General features: G+C 41.4%; 1 protein-coding gene across 1 annotated transcript; it reads left to right on the top strand.

Moving 5' to 3' along the window:
- The first annotated feature begins 18,110 nt into the window (after nt 1–18,110).
- Nucleotides 18,111–18,463, top strand: gng12b (guanine nucleotide binding protein (G protein), gamma 12b). The gene is made up of 2 exons (XM_054603217.1): nt 18,111–18,230; nt 18,338–18,463. Exons 1-2 carry the CDS (start codon nt 18,138–18,140, stop codon nt 18,461–18,463), a joined length of 219 nt encoding a protein of 72 aa, XP_054459192.1. The 5' UTR covers nt 18,111–18,137.
- The last annotated feature ends 832 nt before the right edge of the window (nt 18,464–19,295 follow it).

The raw sequence follows: 19,295 nt of genomic DNA, 5'->3' as shown, positions 1-19,295 counted from the left end.
GTATGAGGTATTGTGTTGTGTTCAAAAACCTGAGCCTTGATGACATTTTTAACACAGAGTATCGTAGTTCATCAGACATGTTGTTTAATATACCTTCATCAGTTGCTTTTATTGCTATGATACCTGACGTGGATTAAATTTGTGGGAGAGAATTATTTGGGAATAAAAGCAAAGATCTGCTTGACTTGGGTGGGAAGCCAAGTGCTGCCTCGGCAACCTGACGTTAGCACAAATGATATCGGGCCTCTATAGCTCTCTTCACCTATTTTAGCGGGTTAGCAGGCTGCCACATAATCCTTCCAACACTGACTGCAGGTTGATGCTTTATTCTAGCTGTCAGTCCCTTTAGGCCGACAATAGAGAGGTACAGCGTGTGATCCACAGGTGGTAATGGAGACTTGATTCACAATAGTTGAACTCAGAGTCATTGCTGTCTGAATTTAGAGAGCATTGCAGGGTGTTCTTCGGTTGCTCATAAATTCTGAAGTAAAGAGCTTCTCAATTTTATGAAAATCTTTCATAAACATGACTGGTGCTCCTCCTGTCTAGCTACCAGTCATTGGACCGTGTAGCAGTAGCCAGCTCACTGGCTAGTCCTGTCCTGTGTGTGTGATCTCACTGACTTGTGGTAATTGTCATATTATTTCTGCCGTGGGATATTTATAGACACATGCTTTGTGCAGGTCCCACTTGACATGCCGCTCAATTACACAAAGCAACTCCAGGTCTCCGTGGTGCATCTGTGCGGCACCGGGGGAATGAGTCTAATGATAAAGCCACTGTCATTAAATCAAATTATCCTCTGTTTATGCCCATCCCACAGTCAACTGGTTCCTGTGGGTGAGCTATGCACTTATGTGTAATTGGTTGGTTGGGTTGCATTATGTGCATGCCTCAGTGCGTTTACATTAAGATGGACCTCTGGAGCTCAAGTGACATCTAAAAAGTCAAAATTTTAAATTATTCTGCATGGTCGATGCTTTACTTCCTTTTCATTTCTACCATAAAAATCACAATTCAGTATTAATTTTTAAAGAGAAGCAAGCATGAGCTAAATTTCCTTTCTGTGCCTCACATTTGTGTCTCTGATTAAACTGGGTCAGTGTAGCACAGATTTGTTAATACTCCCTCTCGAAAGCTTTCAAATGATCTCACATTCTTTCTGTCTCTCCACCACGCTGCCCTGAAACTGGTCAGCAAATCATAAACTAGACAAGGAAGTGAGAGGTTGCTTAGCAACTGGAAACAAAGCAGGTAATAAAACAGTGTTGTAACAACAAGAGTGTTGGTTTAACGGATAAACAGTTCCACTTAGTTTATTCTGTTTCTATAATTCTGTGTTATATATACACTTCATTGATTGAAATATTTCAGACGTGGCTTTTGTTTACAGTAAAGATGTAACTGGATCTCTTTGCACTACCTTTTCTTTAAAATATACTGAAATAACTGACCCAGTCAGTTTCTGACCAGCATGGCTTTCACTGTAACATTCATTGATGTTAAAGACCCCATCAGTTTATATTTTTTAACCATTTAATGTTCAGGTATATTCATTCAGACACAACATCTGACTTCCGGGTATTGTTTCTAATGTGTCTCTTTTGTTAGCCGTCATGGCTGGTTAGTAATTTCAACATTCTCTTTTATTTCCAGATTTATGCTGGTCACACCGACTGGGACCCCGGTACATGCTATCTGAGATCTTCTTCCACACAGGTCAGTGTCTCCGTCAGTGGACCGGCTCCCGTTTGAGTTGACGGTTGCCACCAGCGACCCCCTGCCTTTACTGTAATTGAGAGAAGCATCCGGTTACAAACATTGTTACACCACTCTCTTCATTATTAATCAGCCACAGTCCCCACACGTCTTTCATATCTCCAGTCAGACTACATTGACTGCCTGCTAGGTGCTGCCCTCTGGTGATTGAAAACAGAGCTTACAGTGCTGTTGCAAATGGAAGCAAAGCAGGTTTTTAGATTTTTGACATTGTAAGTTTTCTAAGTGACACTGGCAGGTAAATAAACCACCAACAGGTTTCTTCTCTTGTTCTGAAGGAGAAATCTGTTGTGCTGGAAGAGTATGGCTTACAATCTGTACAGCACACAACACCATCTGTCCTTAGAGCCTCAATTTGGGTAAGGAAAAAAAGATTTAACGGGGACAAAATAGAAGAAAAAACCTCCAGAATGAGCAACAAAAGAGAAATATTATCAGAGGACGAACAGACAGGAAATAGTGACAAAAGTGACAAAAGTCATACATAAAATGTGTCTTAACATATCTGAAGATAGTTGATTCGGGAGGATGTCATGTAGCTTCCATATAAAAGCTAATGAAAGAATAAGCAGTTAATTGAAAGTTAAGGTAAAAAGATGAAATTGAGTTTGGATTTAAAGTCCTCGACAGGATCAGTGATGTCCATAGGGAGGTGTTTTATGACGATATTTAAAGGCCATTTATCAGGCAGCAAGGGTCTGGCAAATAAATGCCATTGGTTGCATCATGGGAAATGGATGCTCCTGAATTGTTGAGCATGCAGGACTTTAAAAATCTCTGGGCCTCTGCTGCATTGAATTTGACCGTTCTTGTCCGTCTCACGTTAATAAATACTAAATTGCTGCAGTGTCCTTTTAATATGTACTCATGATAATTACTGTGGCTCACAATGTTTTTGTTTGTGTCTGTGACAGGTGTATTAGCATAGAAGTGGCTTTAGATAACATGGATGCTTTATTCCTGAGCTTTCCCTTTTTAATAAAAATCGTTAAGATGTTATCAAATACTTTTATGTTATTTTTTTTATTTACTTACTTTATTGTCTCCGATTGTGGCCAAAGTTTAAGCCTGGATGTTCCATTAACTCTCCATAATTATCTTTCCAATTAATTTACGATTGAAAAGTAACTCCCTGTGTTCTGCAATAATACATTTCGTCCACATGATGGCAGTATCAGGCAGTCTATTGTCTCTTTTCCAAAGATTTTAAGGTAACCCTTCATCATAGCACAGTCTGCCTGCTTTACTAAATGTTTGACATATTATTTAAAAAACGTCTTTCATTGTCCATATTTGTTCACAGCATTGTAGATCAATGAATAAATGAGTCGTTTAATTCTTGAGCAGAGCCTAACATGTATGCTCCTGTTTTTCAGTTTTGTCTGAATTTCATGTGAAGACCTGTGGCTGCACATGTTGCTTCAAACACAATGGCTTGTCGCTGCATTGTGTCTTAAACAACTGTACATATGTTAATTAATAGTTTTTCATGCAGGTGATATTCTGCTTTTACTGGTATATAAGTACATCACAATAAACTTCTTTCCAAAAGGGGAAATAAGGGGAAGATTGGTTGTGGTAGTAGATCTATGAGAGCAAGAATAATCATATTAATATGCCAAAGTAAGCAGTAGGTCAGTCACTTAACAACATGTTAGGAACAGGAAATATAATCAAATAGATTTCAGGTCAATAAAAAATTAAGCATCTCTCCAGAGAAAGATTTTGGAGAGAACAATGTACGATTGATTGCATGAGCATCCCTTTGATTAAACGTGAGGGTGAAAAAGTGGCCCAGATGATGTGCAGGTGTTAAACAAAGGCTCTTTTTCCCCCGGTGTGCAGGTGTGTTACTAATTGGCTGGTGGACATCGTCCTCTGCCGTACATCTGGCTGAAACAGAAACCCGCTCTGATTTCACCGGTTGGCAGTTTGCATTTGGCGACACAGAGTTAATCAATCTCTAATTGTTTGAGATTGTCCCAATCACCGCTTCGGGTAGGATGTGCACTGAAGATTCAGGTTGAATGAAAGTTTTAGACTTGGTGCGAACTTGAGCTTTTCGGGTGTGTGTTTGTACGAGTAGGAGGAGGTTTACACATTTAATGCATCATTGTCGCACCCGAGGGAGATCCCAGGCCTCTTCAAGGCATGCACTCCATCCTGTTTCATAAGCATCTGCTCATATATGGGCATCTTCCTTCCCTCTGCTCGGTTGCACTTCGTACGCTTCCTGAACAGCCCCCCCACCACCACCACCACCCCCCAATCACACGCATATACACACTCCTACTCATGTTGGTTAACTACGGGCAGAGGCGGGAGTGGCTCTTCCCTGTGCAGGAAGCAATGTGGTTAATACTCATTTGATCAACCGGCTCTGATGACTTGCATCCCTGACCAGCAAGCCAGCTGGTGTTACAGTGTACTGATGGACGGAAACAGCTCATAAGTCTGCACGTGAAACTGATTGTTTCCCTCATGCCACACATGTCCCGCTTCAATTCTTTCAAGGAAGCGGAAGGAGGAAAAAAACAAAACCTCTTTGATCTGCAAGAAACAGAACCGAATACGTTCCACACCTCTTTTTTTTTTTCTCGTGTGAGCTGTCCTAGGCAGCTTTGTTCTGTTCTCAGGAACTGCAGTGCTCTCTCTGTTGCTTGTGAAAATAAATCTCACACTTCCACAGATTTACGTTCTTAATGTTATTTATGTACGCGCACCTCTAAGTTTGGGGAATTCACGCCAGGATCAGTGTGCACTGGGTGGCCTCCAAAGTTCCCTGGATGCATGCAGATACCTCTTGAGATTAGCCGCCCTATCTGCACAGCTGTAATGTAGACACATGTTGGCTTTGAAGTAGGACAAACAGCCTCATCATGTGTTTTGCCACAGGGCACAGAGAGTATCACTCGTGTGCAGCTGGGGATCCATCAGCCACCCAATTCTACTCCTTCTCTCGTTCACCTGGGAAAATATTTACAATGTAAACCATATGCTTTAGATTCATACTTAGAAAAATGCAGTATTATGTAGTTTATTAGCACAGGAACATTTCCCGTGTGAAGAAAACAGAGTGTCCACCCCTGGCCAACATTGAGCCTAGACAAAACCGTTAGCGTGAATGAATTATTGCTGCAGTTTCAGATGTGTAATTACCATGTCCCCCCCTCCTTGTGACATATTATCAGCCCACTCAAGAACTAGGTCACTGTAGATCCCGTTTCCATGGATAGGATTCTCACACAACTGCCTGCCCAAAACATTTTCACACCAATGCATCTCTAAAAACGTAGCTTTGTCAGTGCATACCCCAGTGGCTGCAGTTTTGCAGGTGTCACGTATTTGTCTTAAACATCCGTACTTAAGTAATGCAACCTCCATGGATATTATAACCTAAACGTTTACTTTTTGTTACGTACTTTCGTTCTTTAATAATGACATTTCGATAGTTATTCAACCCATACCACAATCTTTTCCCAAAGATTCTCTTAACATTCGTAGGAAACACAAACCATTGTACAAGGATATATTGACATTGCCATTATACCTGCTAAACATCAGAAAGTTTGCATAAAGTGCTGCAGGAATGAACCTTGAAAATGAGTCAGTATTCTTTCACTTCCTTGATTGCAAAGTCAGGTGTTTTTTTTGTTGCTTTGAACTGACTTGAAATAAGGTATGTGGTTAACACAAGCTTAAGATATATTTGTTTTGTTCTAATTTACGAAATACCTCTGTAAATACATCTTTTGTGAATTTTTAAGCATGTATGCGTCTTAAAAAGGGCAATTGCTAGTGGTGTGTCTATGAAACTGTGGTTTATTCATAGCTTAACATTTAGATTTTTTACAAATGCCAATTGCATTCACGCTTCAAAAATAATAAAAAAGAACATTGTCTTTCCCACAGAATTTATTTTCTGCTATAATCCCAAATCCAATGGAAGAATCCCATTGGCTTTTTGTTGAGGGAACTAGTTTGATGCTAAGATCCGGGTTTGGCCTTACAATATACGTCATCCTCACAGCAGTCTCTTGTGAGTATGTTAGCATGCTGACATTAGCAATTACCCCAAAGCACACCCTCAAAGCGCCTCAATCATGGCTGCAGACTTTAAATCTTGTTTCAGTACTTATTTGTCATTCTACATGCTGACGCATTGAAGGTCTTTGGAAGGAAGTGCTTCTGCATTGCGACGGCATGTCTGCTGCTGTCTGCGCCATGGCAGTAAGGGTCTAGACAATAAACACTGCTTGCTTTATCTGCTGGTGTGTCCACTTTGAGACTCTCCTGTGCCACGGCCCACGTGTCTGCCAGACAAGAATTCCAGCCACCCTGATCTTTCCTGCGGGAGCCGTCCAGGGAATGTCGGCTTCCAGTTAACAAACACAAGGGTCTGGCAGCTAAGAGAGGAAGACCGCGCAGCAGACCGGGATGTCACCCTGCCCAGAAAATCTGCCCAGCCACTGGTTGCATGCCTGGGATTCTTTGCCACAAGCCGCTCTTTCCTGCTTTGAATTTTTCTTTTTTTTCTTCTCACAGACATTTTCCTCCACCAGACAGTGGCAAAGGAAATATTTTCCAGTCCAGAAATAAGCTTTTAATTGCAATGCCTTTGAAAGTATACACTTGCAGGTCTGTGCCGCTGTAAGAATGCGCCTTTGACTGATGTTCATTAGGGGCGAAGCAGGGTGGCGCGCTGCTCGGCATTGCAGCCCGCGTTCCATTGGAGTTACACTGTTCTGAAAACAAACCACTGCAACCGGCACTCGCATACTTTCCCTGTGAGATCCTGGCCGTTGCTTTGAATGAATACAGCATTATAATGCTCCGAAACCCACGGCTGAAAAAAGGCTCTGTCATCATTTGAGCTCTCTGCACCAGACTAGGTTTGAATTCGATATAATGTAGGTCATTGTTAAATGAGGTAATGCAACTTTGGTTTTGGAAGATGAGGTTCTTATTTTGACTAATAAGCAGGTTAACATTCCATTAAACTACACATGTCCGCCCTTTTTTTAAGGAGCCGACTAGTCTAGGTCTTTGTGACCTCATGACTGCATAAATGATTTACTACAACGTCATTGTGCACATTCAAAAGTGTTCTGTTAACTTTTCAATGTCAAACCCTGTTCTGGGAGCTTTGTCATGAGAGTGACACAGCAGGAAAGAAAACATTGAGAAACAGTTTTCTGCAAGAAATCCTTTGACTGGATTTCATGGATTGTGGTAGCCGTTCTGCACACAGGTCTTTTATAAGAAACGCATATACATAACTTGCAGCATTCCCTCTTTGCAAATGTATACTTGCAGCCCTTTTTTCATGCCATAACAACTGTCAATATCACGTGTTGGCACTCATGTGATACTGAGCATACTGCATACGTGAGCTAAACATGTGCCTGTGTGCATGAGTGTCTGCACTAGAACGGACACACTTAGCTTTTTGTACCACAATGCCACACCCTGTTGATGGTGGTCTTTGCACGGTGGTCTGAACACACACACAAACAAGTCCTGAAAGAAAGTCCGATTTTCCATCTGGTCCTTTATTTTGCAGAGCTTCACAATGATGCAGGAACTTAGGAACTGTGTTGTCATGTAGTTTGAGGGGCTCTCCTCCTTTGCCATATAATGAAATATATTTTATGTTTAATTTCCTAAAAAATATGCATTAAATCTGCCTTGCTTTCCAAAAGCAGCTATAATCAATTTTTTTTAATAATACCGTATCAAATTACAGTGTGAAAACAATGTGATGTGATAAACCTACAGAGATTTATCATCCAAATCTGCAGCTACCCTCGGCTTTACAGAGCTTTGCAGCGAGATTCAGCTCATTGTGTAGCTCGCCGGCAGCAACTTCACCGTTTTGGTTCACTATCACCACCCTCTGTTTTGGCCGCAGCAGGCAGCTGTTTTCAGCAGCGGTGCAGCAAAATAGGTTAGTGACTAGCTGTTGAACATAGTGGAGCCTTTAGCAGCTAAATATACGCATATTTACCTCAGGTGTTGGTAGTGACCCAAAACAGAATGTAAGAAAACTATTTCTTACATTCAGTTTCAGTTCTTTTTTTGATGCATACATTTCTAGTGAGCTAGGATTACAGCTGTTAAATGGATCAGTTTAATGTGCATTTCCAGCAAAATGCATTACAACTAAATCACAGTTATGATGCCCCTTAAAAAAAAGTTCATACCAGCAATTGTGAAATGCATGCATTTTCCAAATACCATCCTGAAACAAATGATTTAATTCAGCAGGAGAACACATGAAACTCTCCCACGTGCTCACTGTAAAAATGTGAACTCTGCCTGCAGTGAACCTTGTGCAGACCTGGGCGAGGTGGATGCTTGGGATTCCTTCTCGGTTAATAATACCTGTTTCATTTCCCTGTATATCACTGTGTATGCAAACTCTCTGGTAATTACGTGTAGGTACAAAGGGCAGTTTACTAATGCGTCAGGACTGCACGCTCACAAACAGGTGGCCTCCCAATAGGGAGATTGTGAGAGACAAAAGCTGCAGCCACTTGTGGAGCCTCCCTAAAAGGACATTCTGGGCCCGGTGTCCACCCCAGCGGCTCTTACGTCCAGAGCCCTCTGCTCTCCCTCCCCTACGGCTGCTCTTTATGTGCAGTATATTGCTCACTCAGCTCTGGGGTGCTCCAAAGTTCACAGGAAGGAGAAGCCGGGGGGGGGGGGGGGGGGTTCTTTTTCCCAGCCCTCCCCTTATTCTGTTTCTCTCTCTGTCTTTTGTTTGTCATGATAAGCAGTCAGGTGGCAGCGAAGAAGCCTCCCTATCACCTACCACCACCTTCACTCAGTGCAGGGCATTTGCAAGAGCATTTTCCTTTCCCATCTATTCCGTGTCTTATTGTGGTGATTAAGTATTTGGGGCTTCAGTTGATCTGTCATGCAAGCTTAAACAGCTGTAGATGCTTTTTAATGTATCTACTTTATGTTTCTCTACATAAGAGTCTTGCATGCATCTATCTAATCTAAATATAGAAACTGGAACGCAGCGCCCCATGTGGTACGTCTGATTTTTACCAGGTGCCAAAAATGTTAATTCACTCTTTTAAGCCAAATGTTGGATGGTTTATGGTTTTTTTTTTCATTTTTATCAAGCAAAAAAGGTAGAGAAGCGAGTAACAACTCAGGTCTAGGCAAAGATCCTGTAAACTTACTTTAATCTTTATTGTGAATCTGTAGCATTTAATCTCTTAAAAATAAAAACATTTTTGACATATTTTTGGGCATGACATATTTGACAGTGTAGCTGTCATCACATCTGTTACGGCCACGCATTAAGAATAATCTGTTACTCCATTAAAATGAATTCTTTGAAACAGTGTTGTAGGACTGGTGCAGGAAAAATGACAAGACTTTTTGGGAAAACTTTACACCCAGTAGTCTGTACCATGCTGAATAAACCGTCCTTCGAGACAGAATAACTAAAAGAATGAACACAAAGGAAACTTAGCATGCTTGTAAAATGATGCCTGTGTGTGTGTGTTTGTTAGTTAGTTGTTAGTGTGTGGGGAAGTGGGGAAAAGGTGAAAAGGGCGCGGTGATAGTAACCTAGCTCCATGTGTAACTGTAAGGCAGGAGAGGCAGAGCTGCTGGTGTTTATACCTATGCAATGGGCTGTGACAAAAGAAAAGTATTTGGTTGACTTGCCATTCAGTTCTCCATGCCCTTCACACTGCCTGGTTAGCATCCCACATTTCAAGTTTTGAAACTTGACATGAATCAAGCAGAACGTGATCAGCTTGTGTTGCAGTTAAAGCCTGTTTCTGCACCCTTTTGTTTTCATTCACACAGAAGTAAAAAAAAAAGGCTGATTCTCTTGCACAGAGCACATTTTGTTTAGCAAAATGCACCAATTTCTGTTATTTTCATGAATGGCAGGGTGGTGCATTTATTTAAATGCTGGATTATTGTCACAATGAGAGCTGTGATTTGGTTGTTTGGTGCCATGTGAGAGCGTCGGGCTAAAGGTGGTGTGAGAATGAGGAGCTGTGGGTTTTACTGAATTCCTATCCGGTGAGTGGAGCATTGGATTCTGTCTAGACAAAGCTCAGTTGTCGGGGAGACCCGTGCAGATCCAGGACTGCCTCCGGGCTCCAGGAAGTATTGGTGGGAGAGTGTGGGCCCTTTTTTTCTCTTCCTGCTCACTTTTCCCTCCTTGGGGGATTACAGTGAATGCAGAAAGCGGGGCTGAGAGCGGGGTTTTTTGTTGTTGTTGGTGGGAGTTTTTCTCCCATGATAGGGTGGAGACTGCTCGGTGCATTTGTGCAGATATCAACGGCATAAAAATGTCTCTTCCACTCAACAGGAAATAGCAGCCTGGCCCACGTGCAGACAAAGATATCAGGGTTGCACACACTGCAACACACAACCCCTCACAAAGTTGAGGGTACAATGTAGGAGCCATCAAATTTGCGACTTTTTACCAAACCACAAAAGCATTTTGGGAGCTCTCTGTTCACGCAGCCGCTGTCTGTGACTCTATTGTCTCTGAGTGACTGTGTACAGCAAGATAAGGCAAAGACAGGCGGCTCACACAGCGTCGGATCAGTGAGCAGACAGGGCTGCCTAAGGGTTCATTAACTGTTGCACTCAGCTGTGTCCTGAGGGCTCTGTCTTGGAGCCGACTGCGCCGTTCCACTGGAGCCGAGACAATTTTCTGTTCTCAGAGGATTTATAGCGGTGACAGCAGAGATATTAGGTGTTTCCAATATCTAAGTGAAGACAATAGAGTCAGGAAAAAAGACAGAAATAACACCACGGACCAAAGTTCTGCACAGTAGGTGCCGTATTTTATACAGGGGTCTAGAAAGAACAAAATTGTTTACCCATATAGGATGCCAATATCCATTTGAAATAAGCCAAAGATTAGTTTGGAACCACTTTTAGACTCATGCCTAATTTCAGCTGCTGGCTAAGACACGGCTTGACGCTTGCAATCGTTCTTTTTTGGTTTACCATTGGAAAAAGTTGTCGATAGTACCTGGTACGCGGTACTTTTTTGGTACCACCTCGCTCGAGGTTTCAAGGAACTAGAAACGTCACTTGTGCGACACGGGACATCGTGCACAAACCCCCGAAAATTGAATAGCCAAGCTACGATCAATATTGGCTACTATTTACTTTTTTTATTCACTCCAACCAAATTTTGAAATAATAGCAACCACAAAAAAAACATGCAATGGTCAGTTCACGAAGTAGAGAAGTCCCTCTGTGTGGTTGCCGATGAAAGGAGAACACACTGTGTTTGTGTTGCGTTGAAGATGATGTCACAGCTGTTTAATGCAACGTGGCTTTGAGGATCAGCTTAGTACCCCACATACACTGAGGGGGTACTGTCTGCAATGGACAACCAAATTGAGAAAGCTACTTGGTACCAAAATATGAGCCGAGCCAGGCCTTATCATGCAGTGGAATTTCAGCATTGTTTTTAGTGAGTGGAGTAGAAAGGGTGTTCTCACTTTGATATTATTAGATATTGTTGGACAGGATGGTATGCTTGCATTCCAAAACCTTAAATATGATCTTAATCCACCTAATTCTGCGTCAAGCACTCCTTGAACTTTAATCCCCTTACTAAAGTCCTGATCAATGTGCTATAGAAATGGTTTCAAAAGTATTTTAGAACATAAACAATTAGCCAATCCTTTTGCATCAAATATGGTTGCAAAACATATCACCCTTTTAAAATATATATTTCAATTAGCATAGCATTCACTCATCAGTTATGATGTACTATGTACTAATATCGCTAGAATGCTGATGTACCGTTGGGACCATATTAGTTTAGCATTTTAACATTCGCTTTTTAGCTCAAAACAAAAAGTTCAGACGAGGCTGGGAATGGCATTATTCTGAGCAGGTATTTGGTCATGAACTAAAGTATTGGACAGATATAAAGTTAATCTGATGATGGTGCCATATGAAAAGTCATGGGGGGGGACATGAATCTGTGTAACACATTTCATGGCCTTCCTTCCAATATTTGTTATGCCATTTCAAAGTGAGTGTTCTGCACGCAACAGTTTTGCATGTTCACCCCCACCCACGTTCATCTGTATGACAGCGCCTCCTCGTTAATAAAAGCAGCTGCATGGTGGCACATTGCGGCGCATCTATCCTTCCAGATTTAGCTCCAGACATTGTGGGGCATTTTCTTTATGTGTCAGCTTTTCATTTGTCCTCTCTACAGGTTTTTATGTTTATTTTATTGGAAAACAATCAAAGCAGAGCAGGGAAGAAATTCATGAGCACAAGATAGTGTGTAGGAGAACAGAGAAGCACCTGGATCAGGGCTTTTTAGCTGCTTGTCTCCCATTGACTTCCACACACATTAAATAAACTTCAAAGAGAGCCCTAATCCATGGATGTTATTCACTGTACCTCTCTGCAGGGTGTGTGTGTGTGTGTGTGTGTGTGTGTGTGTGTGTGTGTGTGTGTGTGTGTGTGTGTGTGTGTGTGTGTGTGTGTGTGTGTGTGTGTGTGTGTGTGTGTGGATAGATGAAGTTATTTCTCAGGGAATCAAAGACAAATTTCTCAAACCTTTGAACTATTTAAAACGGCTGCGACCGTCTGCAGGTTGTGCGACCAGAGGTGCACACACACACACACACACACACACACACACACACACACACACACACACACACACACACACACACACACACACACACACACACACACACACACACACACTAACACGCACTCAAAGGAACCTGTTTTTCTGCAAATGGGGCCCAGGTGGGAAGAAAGGACAAGGTCGACGGAAACCAGAGTGAGAATCTGTTGTCCCACAGATGACCTCACCCTCAGGAAAGGTGTTGCATGCCACAGCAATGCTCAGGGGAAAGGTGTTCGGCGTAGCCCAGAGAGAAACTCACAGCCTGTGACTCAAAGGTTTGGAACCCTCATCTCCTGTTTGTCTGCAGCGCAAACACCAACGCCTCCTGGATGGCTTTTCAGGTCGGCTGTCTTCACACAGAAGGCATTCAAAGCCTTTTTGGACAGCACCCATGACGCCTTGATAATCAATGATGTTTACTGCAGATTGGAATGTTATAGCCTTACTCATACACTTTGTCTCCACCAAACTCAGAAAACGACACTGCGTGTTTGTTCCTCTTTTGGGAGGCCTCTGTCTCTTTCCTCTGCACGCCTGACTGGGGCAGTTTGGCTCCCAGATAGCATCAGGCTGTCTGAGATTAGCGCTCATGAGGGTGCAGTTAAACTAGTGAAAGCTCTGGACTCCTGTCCTGGAGCCTGCGTTCCACACAATGCCAAAATGGCCATCGTGAGTGTGGCACATCACTGATAGCCTGTCTGCATTGTCACCGTGCCTCTCAAATGTGCTTAAGCCTCAGAGCTTATTGCAGAGGCGGCCACAGATCCCAGCCCATGCAGGAGCAAGCTGTGGAGCCTGCCAGTGTGGTTGCCAGGCAGTTTAGCAGTGTAGCGGACAGATAATGGAGCTGCTCAGTGTCCCATGGACAAACATTTTCGGAACTGGACAGCTGATACCTAATCATTTAGGCTGCAGCACTCTCCTTGCCTTCTGTTTATCAGACACTGAATAACACCTCTGTAATCTGTGAGCTAAGCACACCTAGGTTTGTTTGTTTTCTCTTTTTATACTCAAAAAAAGTAGTAAGTGCAAGGAATTATTGAAGTGTGTGTTTTCATTGATGAAGTTCGTTAGATAATAATACTGGAACACCATTCATAGCATTTAAAAAAAAAAAAATTCAAGTCTGGCGTAAAACATAACTTAAATGCTAACAAAACATTGAAATAGTTTTTGTTTGCTCTATTTGTTCCTGGTCGGTCCTGGTTCTGCAGAATGCATTCTATTGTTGAGCCAAAGCTAATATGAAGCTTCTGCAGTCTGTGTGGACCAATTCAACAATCTTTGGCTAAAGTTTAGTATGCATTTTTGTTCCCAAAGTCAGCAATCTGAAAAGATAAGCCTATGCCTTAAACTTGCATTCTTTCTAATGTCCATCATGGGGCGACTCCTCTGGTATCACTTCTTAAATGCAGTCTATGGAATGGACAGGAGAAATGATTACAGCAACTAAAAAGTGCATCAATGTACATATGGGCATGTATCTATTGATTTAAAACTGACATGAAGAAATATCAACCTACCCGTTAATCTTTTTTAATTAAATCTTTATTATTCAAAAAGTGAAAAAAAGAGATCTTCAAGATTGTAGTTTTCTGTATACCCACTCATCTTTTGCAATATTTGAAATGTGACATTATATACATTTGTCATGTTGTGATATATATTGCTATCAGAAAATTCTTGGCAATATCACCTAGAGACATATATAATACTCCTCCACTTTGCATGCGTTTGAGTATACTCCCACTCTTCAGAACACAAATGCACATTTAGTCCTGTTCTGCTGTTGGTTTTAATCTGGTGTTAGTAAGTCATTAGTATACTTGTTGGGGCAGAAGTTGCAACACATTTTCACTCCAGGGCCAAAAGTTGCTGTCATAAACTCTGCAGAACTTTCTGTTGGCACGGCGGGAGCCCACCTGTGTAAAGCCCCACAGCCACATCAAAGAGATTACTCTGCTGTGAGACTTCAAATATATTTCTATCAATGCTTTGAGTGTGCCACATGCTTACATTTACCACACATAAGCACATACGCTGGATGCAGATGGGCACACCACAGCTGAAAGCATTGCAGACATTCTTTTGGCTGGAGGGGTTTTAAAGGCTCAGCATACAAAGACTTACACACCCTACAGTGGCAAATTACCCGGATTCAGGACTCCTTTCACTCATGCATTGTTTTGATTGAGGTTTTGATTCCAGAATGAAATGAAATGGCAAAGAGATAATAATTTAAAATATGTTCATATTTCTCTTAGGCAGCTTCAGATTTTGCATGTAGATGTTCTGCTACAAGCTAGGAGTGTTCACTGTAGAAATAATTGGTCCCATATATGGTAGTATCAGCATATATTTAAATCTGGGACATGTGCTAATTTGCTCGCTTGCTAAGAGTTAGATGAGAAGATTGATACCACCATGACTGCAAACGTGAGAAAACAGCTAGCCTGTCAAGCTAGTTTTTTTTGTGGGTATTAACAAATGAGAAATAATGTGTTAATTAGTGAGCTTAAGAGCAGCTGGAAGACAGATTTCTTTCTTTCAACTTTGAGCAGAGCCAGGATAACTGATTCCCCTTGGATAAACTTTTTTTACTTCATCCCTCTCACTCATTTATTTTCTTACATCAATTCTTGTGAAAGTTGCAACATCCACATATGCATAAGTACGTGCGTATTTACAACAGCATGATGTCACTGCTGTCCTGCAAGTACAGGCGGTTCCACCAAAACGTTTACCATCAAGCGACTTTGCTCATATTTTATTGTGATGACACTTTTCTTGGGCTAAATCCGATGCAGCTATAGTGAATAAGCAAACAGTGTGACAAGTTGCAGAAGAAGAGTTCAAAAGAAAGACATATAGATCAAACACTGTGATTGACTTTAATGCAATTTGAAACTTTGAATTTCAAATTGGGGGGGGTGAGGACCAGCCCCCCTGTGAGGCAGCTCTCCCTTTCCCTGTGTCCACTCCCGCCTTGCCGGTGCAGCTGACGGCTTGAATACTACAGCTGTGTTGACAAGAGAGCCATGACGTGGAGTGTTAAGTTCCCTGGAACAATGAGTGCACAGGTCAAGAAAGCAAAAACAATGAAAGCAGCTTGTAGAGACTAAAAGTACAATTGAGGTTTCAATGTCATGTGTTCTTTAGTAAAGATTTAATAGACCCTCAATAGCAATGCTTTCTGTTACCTTGGTTACTCGCCCATGTGTAGTTTCTATTATTAAAGCCACCTCCCTGTATTTAATCATTTATACTTTAGAGGGTATCTGGCGATACTGCTTCCTGTGCAGGAAGCGGAAGGGAGTGGGTGGCTGGAGGGGGTTTGAGGGATGCATGGTCTATAGTCCATGTTTCATCTGCCTTCCATTTCAGCGTGTCCCCCTCCTCTGTAAAATTCTGCAGCAAAGCACAGAGCAAACATTAACCACACCGCATTTCAAATATTATGTTTGTCCGTTCCACAGAGTCACTTTCTGCTGTGCTTCCTTTTTTTGTTTTGTTCCGAGAACAAGTTATCCTTGCTGAGCACACAGAGAACCTTTAATTTATTGCCTAACAGCATTATGTACTGTGTTCTACTTCTTCTTCTTGGATTAGAATAAGTTACTCTTCATATATTTTTCTTTTAATATGTGTAGAAATTGTGCAGAAAACAGAAAAGAAATAACAGGTTTTGGCTGCTTTCCTTTTGGGCTCTGCAGCCAGTGCAAAAGGTAGGAAATTGCAACTGTGCAGCTTCTACTTCAAGTAGTTCAGGGAGTGATGTAATGAGCCAGTAAAAGCAAACCATTGTGTCCTGGAAGTGGGAATTGTGAAACAGGAGTACGTTAGGTTGGGCCACACAGCTTTTACGCACATTGAGTCAGTTACAGATAAAGTAAACTGTCTGAAGCTTCTGGGAAGTTGCACAGCTATAGACATTTGTGCAGGAACATATTCGTAACTTCTCTACCAATCATTTCTGCAACATTGTGCAAAGCTGGTCAGTCATAAAACTGAGTGCTGCAACCTAAGAAGCAGCTGTGATAATTTTTTATTGCAATGTCGGTCTGTCAGTCATTCCACCATTTTGATCAAGACTAAAATGTCTAACAAATATTAGATAGATTGTGGATTGCCATGAAACTCAAGGTTCCAAGGCGATGAATTCTATTGACAAAAATGATTCCCTTACTTTTCCTCCAGCATCGTCAGCTGGTCAAAGTTTTCACTTACATTGTGAAATTACTTGAAAGACACCAAATGTCCCTCACAGGATGATTCATTATCTAGCACCATCAGCCCATCAGCCGTACTGTCAGCTGTACTTTGTCTTCAGTGATAATTAGCAAATATTACATTAATTTATTAATACAAAGTGGTGACAATGGTAAACATTATCTGCTTAACATCAGCATGATATTATTGTCACAGTGAGCATGTTAGCATGCTGATGTTAGCATTTAGCTCAAAGCACGACTGTGCCAAAATGCCTCACAGAGCTGCTAACATGGCTGTATAGACTCTTAGTCTTGTTATAGTTTTAAGTTTGAAATATACCTTAATAAATCATATTGAAAAGTGCCATTGTTCTACCATTACATAAGGACTTTGATGTCAGTGATCCCAACAGCTACCTTCAAATATTTAAGCTTTCATTCTTGGCAAAAAAAAATGTCAAGAGTCTTTGGTTAACTCATAACGATGTGCTCCTATCTACTCACTGAATATATTACTGTGGTAACAATTAGTTTTTTGCCTTCAGTTGAAGTAAATACATTGTCAGCGGCTATCTCATCACTGGACAAGAATGATTCTGCTTCTGTCCTTATTGATCTCTACAAAGCATGTGATAAAGTCAATCATAAGATACTTCTTACCAAACTGCAGTCTAGGTTTAATAAGATGTCTCACTCAGTTGGTTACACGCTACTTTAACAGGGAGATTGTAGTGGCTGAAAGGCCAAATCAAGCACCTTTGCTATCAGTTATGGGGTGCCACAGGGGTGTATCCTTGGGCCCATAACTATTTACATTACACATCAGTATTCTTCCAAATCAGTACTTTAACATCCGCTTTCATGCTGATGACACATTTTTGTATTCCCTTGGTTCTACGTCAACCTAGGCTCTATTTCAAGCTGATCACCAGGCATTAAACTATACAACACATTTCATTCACAAAGTTAGATGGATTTCCTTGATGACAGGAAGAAATAATCTCATCATCATCTCATCTCTTAGAAATGTTTTGTGACTGCCATACATTCCAATAATAACATAACCTTAGATGCCCTATCTGTACCCCTAACCTTGGCAGAACTGGTACGATGCCCCTTACAAATGGGATGAATTACAAGCCGCTTTCAAGCTAGGTAAAAACAGATCTTGATATCTAAATAGAGTTATTATTAACCAAAAGACATCAATAAAAACATCAGTTGTAAGTAAATTAACTTAGTTGCTGATAAGATTAGTTCACTTTGTGTAAAGACAGTGATGGCCTCATCAGCCTGACCTTTGTTCTTCTTTAATCCCACAGGAACATCTTGTTGCCAGGAATCATTTGAATAGATTTATTACACTGTGGCTTTGTTGGTTTCTTTTGTGCAAAGACAAACTGCATCTCCACACACTAATTAATGTAAGTAGAGCAAGTGTATTTTTTTCTTTCTGAACCAGGTTCGAGCACAGCTGTCCAAAGGCTGCAATGTCATCAAAAATGCACAGTGCCAGTCGCACAGCTCAGGCCAGACGGATGGTGCAGCAGCTGAGGATCGAGGCCAGCATCGAGAGGATAAAGGTGCCTTTATATTCACAGTCACTCACACTGCTCTGAGTGTCATGCTTCTTCTTCTGTATGTCAAGGTAGATGAGCGTGTGGACTTAATTTATTATTTTTTTCCGCAGGTGTCCAAGGCTTCATCAGACCTGATGCGCTACTGTGGAGAACATGCAAAGAATGACCCGCTGCTCATGGGCATCGCCGCTTCAGAAAACCCTTTCAAGGACAAGAAGCCTTGCAACGTTTTGTAGGGGAACTCCTGAACTCTTGCTACTTTCCTTTTTTGATACTTATGTGGAAAAACATATTTAAGTTATACTGGTCACAACTTATCTTAAGGCCCCCCCTTACCTTTTCAAATGCAGTTTGAGGAATGTATTTCCTCTCTGACTTGCAGTTACCAACCCAGTTAGCAGAAAAATGTTGGGATGGCACGCTTCTGCAAACCACAGGATACAGATATGAATGTAGATGTTTCTGAACCAAAAATACGTTTCATAAATACTTTTCATATCAGCCTTGAATCACGCTTGCAGAAACACAGAATGCCCCATGGTAAACATTGTGAAAATATTGGTAAGCATGAGGAAACAACATTTTTTGGTAAGGTGGGGAAAAAAGATCATGGTTTGTGTTAAAATATTAACAAAACTACGTCAAGTAACAACAGTGACAAAAAAAGTACCGTGATTAAATATTAACCATTCTTAGCTGACTTCTACAAATGAAACAACGTCCAACCAAAATGTTTTCCCGTTCAAGATATACTGCAGTTTACAGAAACTTACAATATCAACATTGTTTCCTGGCTACGGGATTGCAGTTACACCAAAGAACAGACAGAAGTCTAAAGCTGAGGCCTGAGGGGAGCTATTCATGACTCTAATTATCACACAGCACCTAAACAAGCCCCCTCAATCATTGGTCCAATCAGATTTAGGCTTTAAGCTTTCACCTCTTACTTTTATCTGGCTTGCTCCCGGAAACAGTTGTTGTAGGTTGTGTGCTCCAGAGATAATGATATCCTGTCGGCAGACGAGCAAACTGAGCTGTCCGTCACATGAAGACAAAGAAAAAGAAGCG

This window comes from Anoplopoma fimbria, chromosome 8 (genome assembly GCF_027596085.1).
Source record: "Anoplopoma fimbria isolate UVic2021 breed Golden Eagle Sablefish chromosome 8, Afim_UVic_2022, whole genome shotgun sequence".
Taxonomy (NCBI): Eukaryota; Metazoa; Chordata; class Actinopteri; order Perciformes; family Anoplopomatidae; genus Anoplopoma; species Anoplopoma fimbria.
Note: the sequence above shows the minus strand (reverse complement) of the source record. Positions and strands in the feature narration are given on the sequence as shown.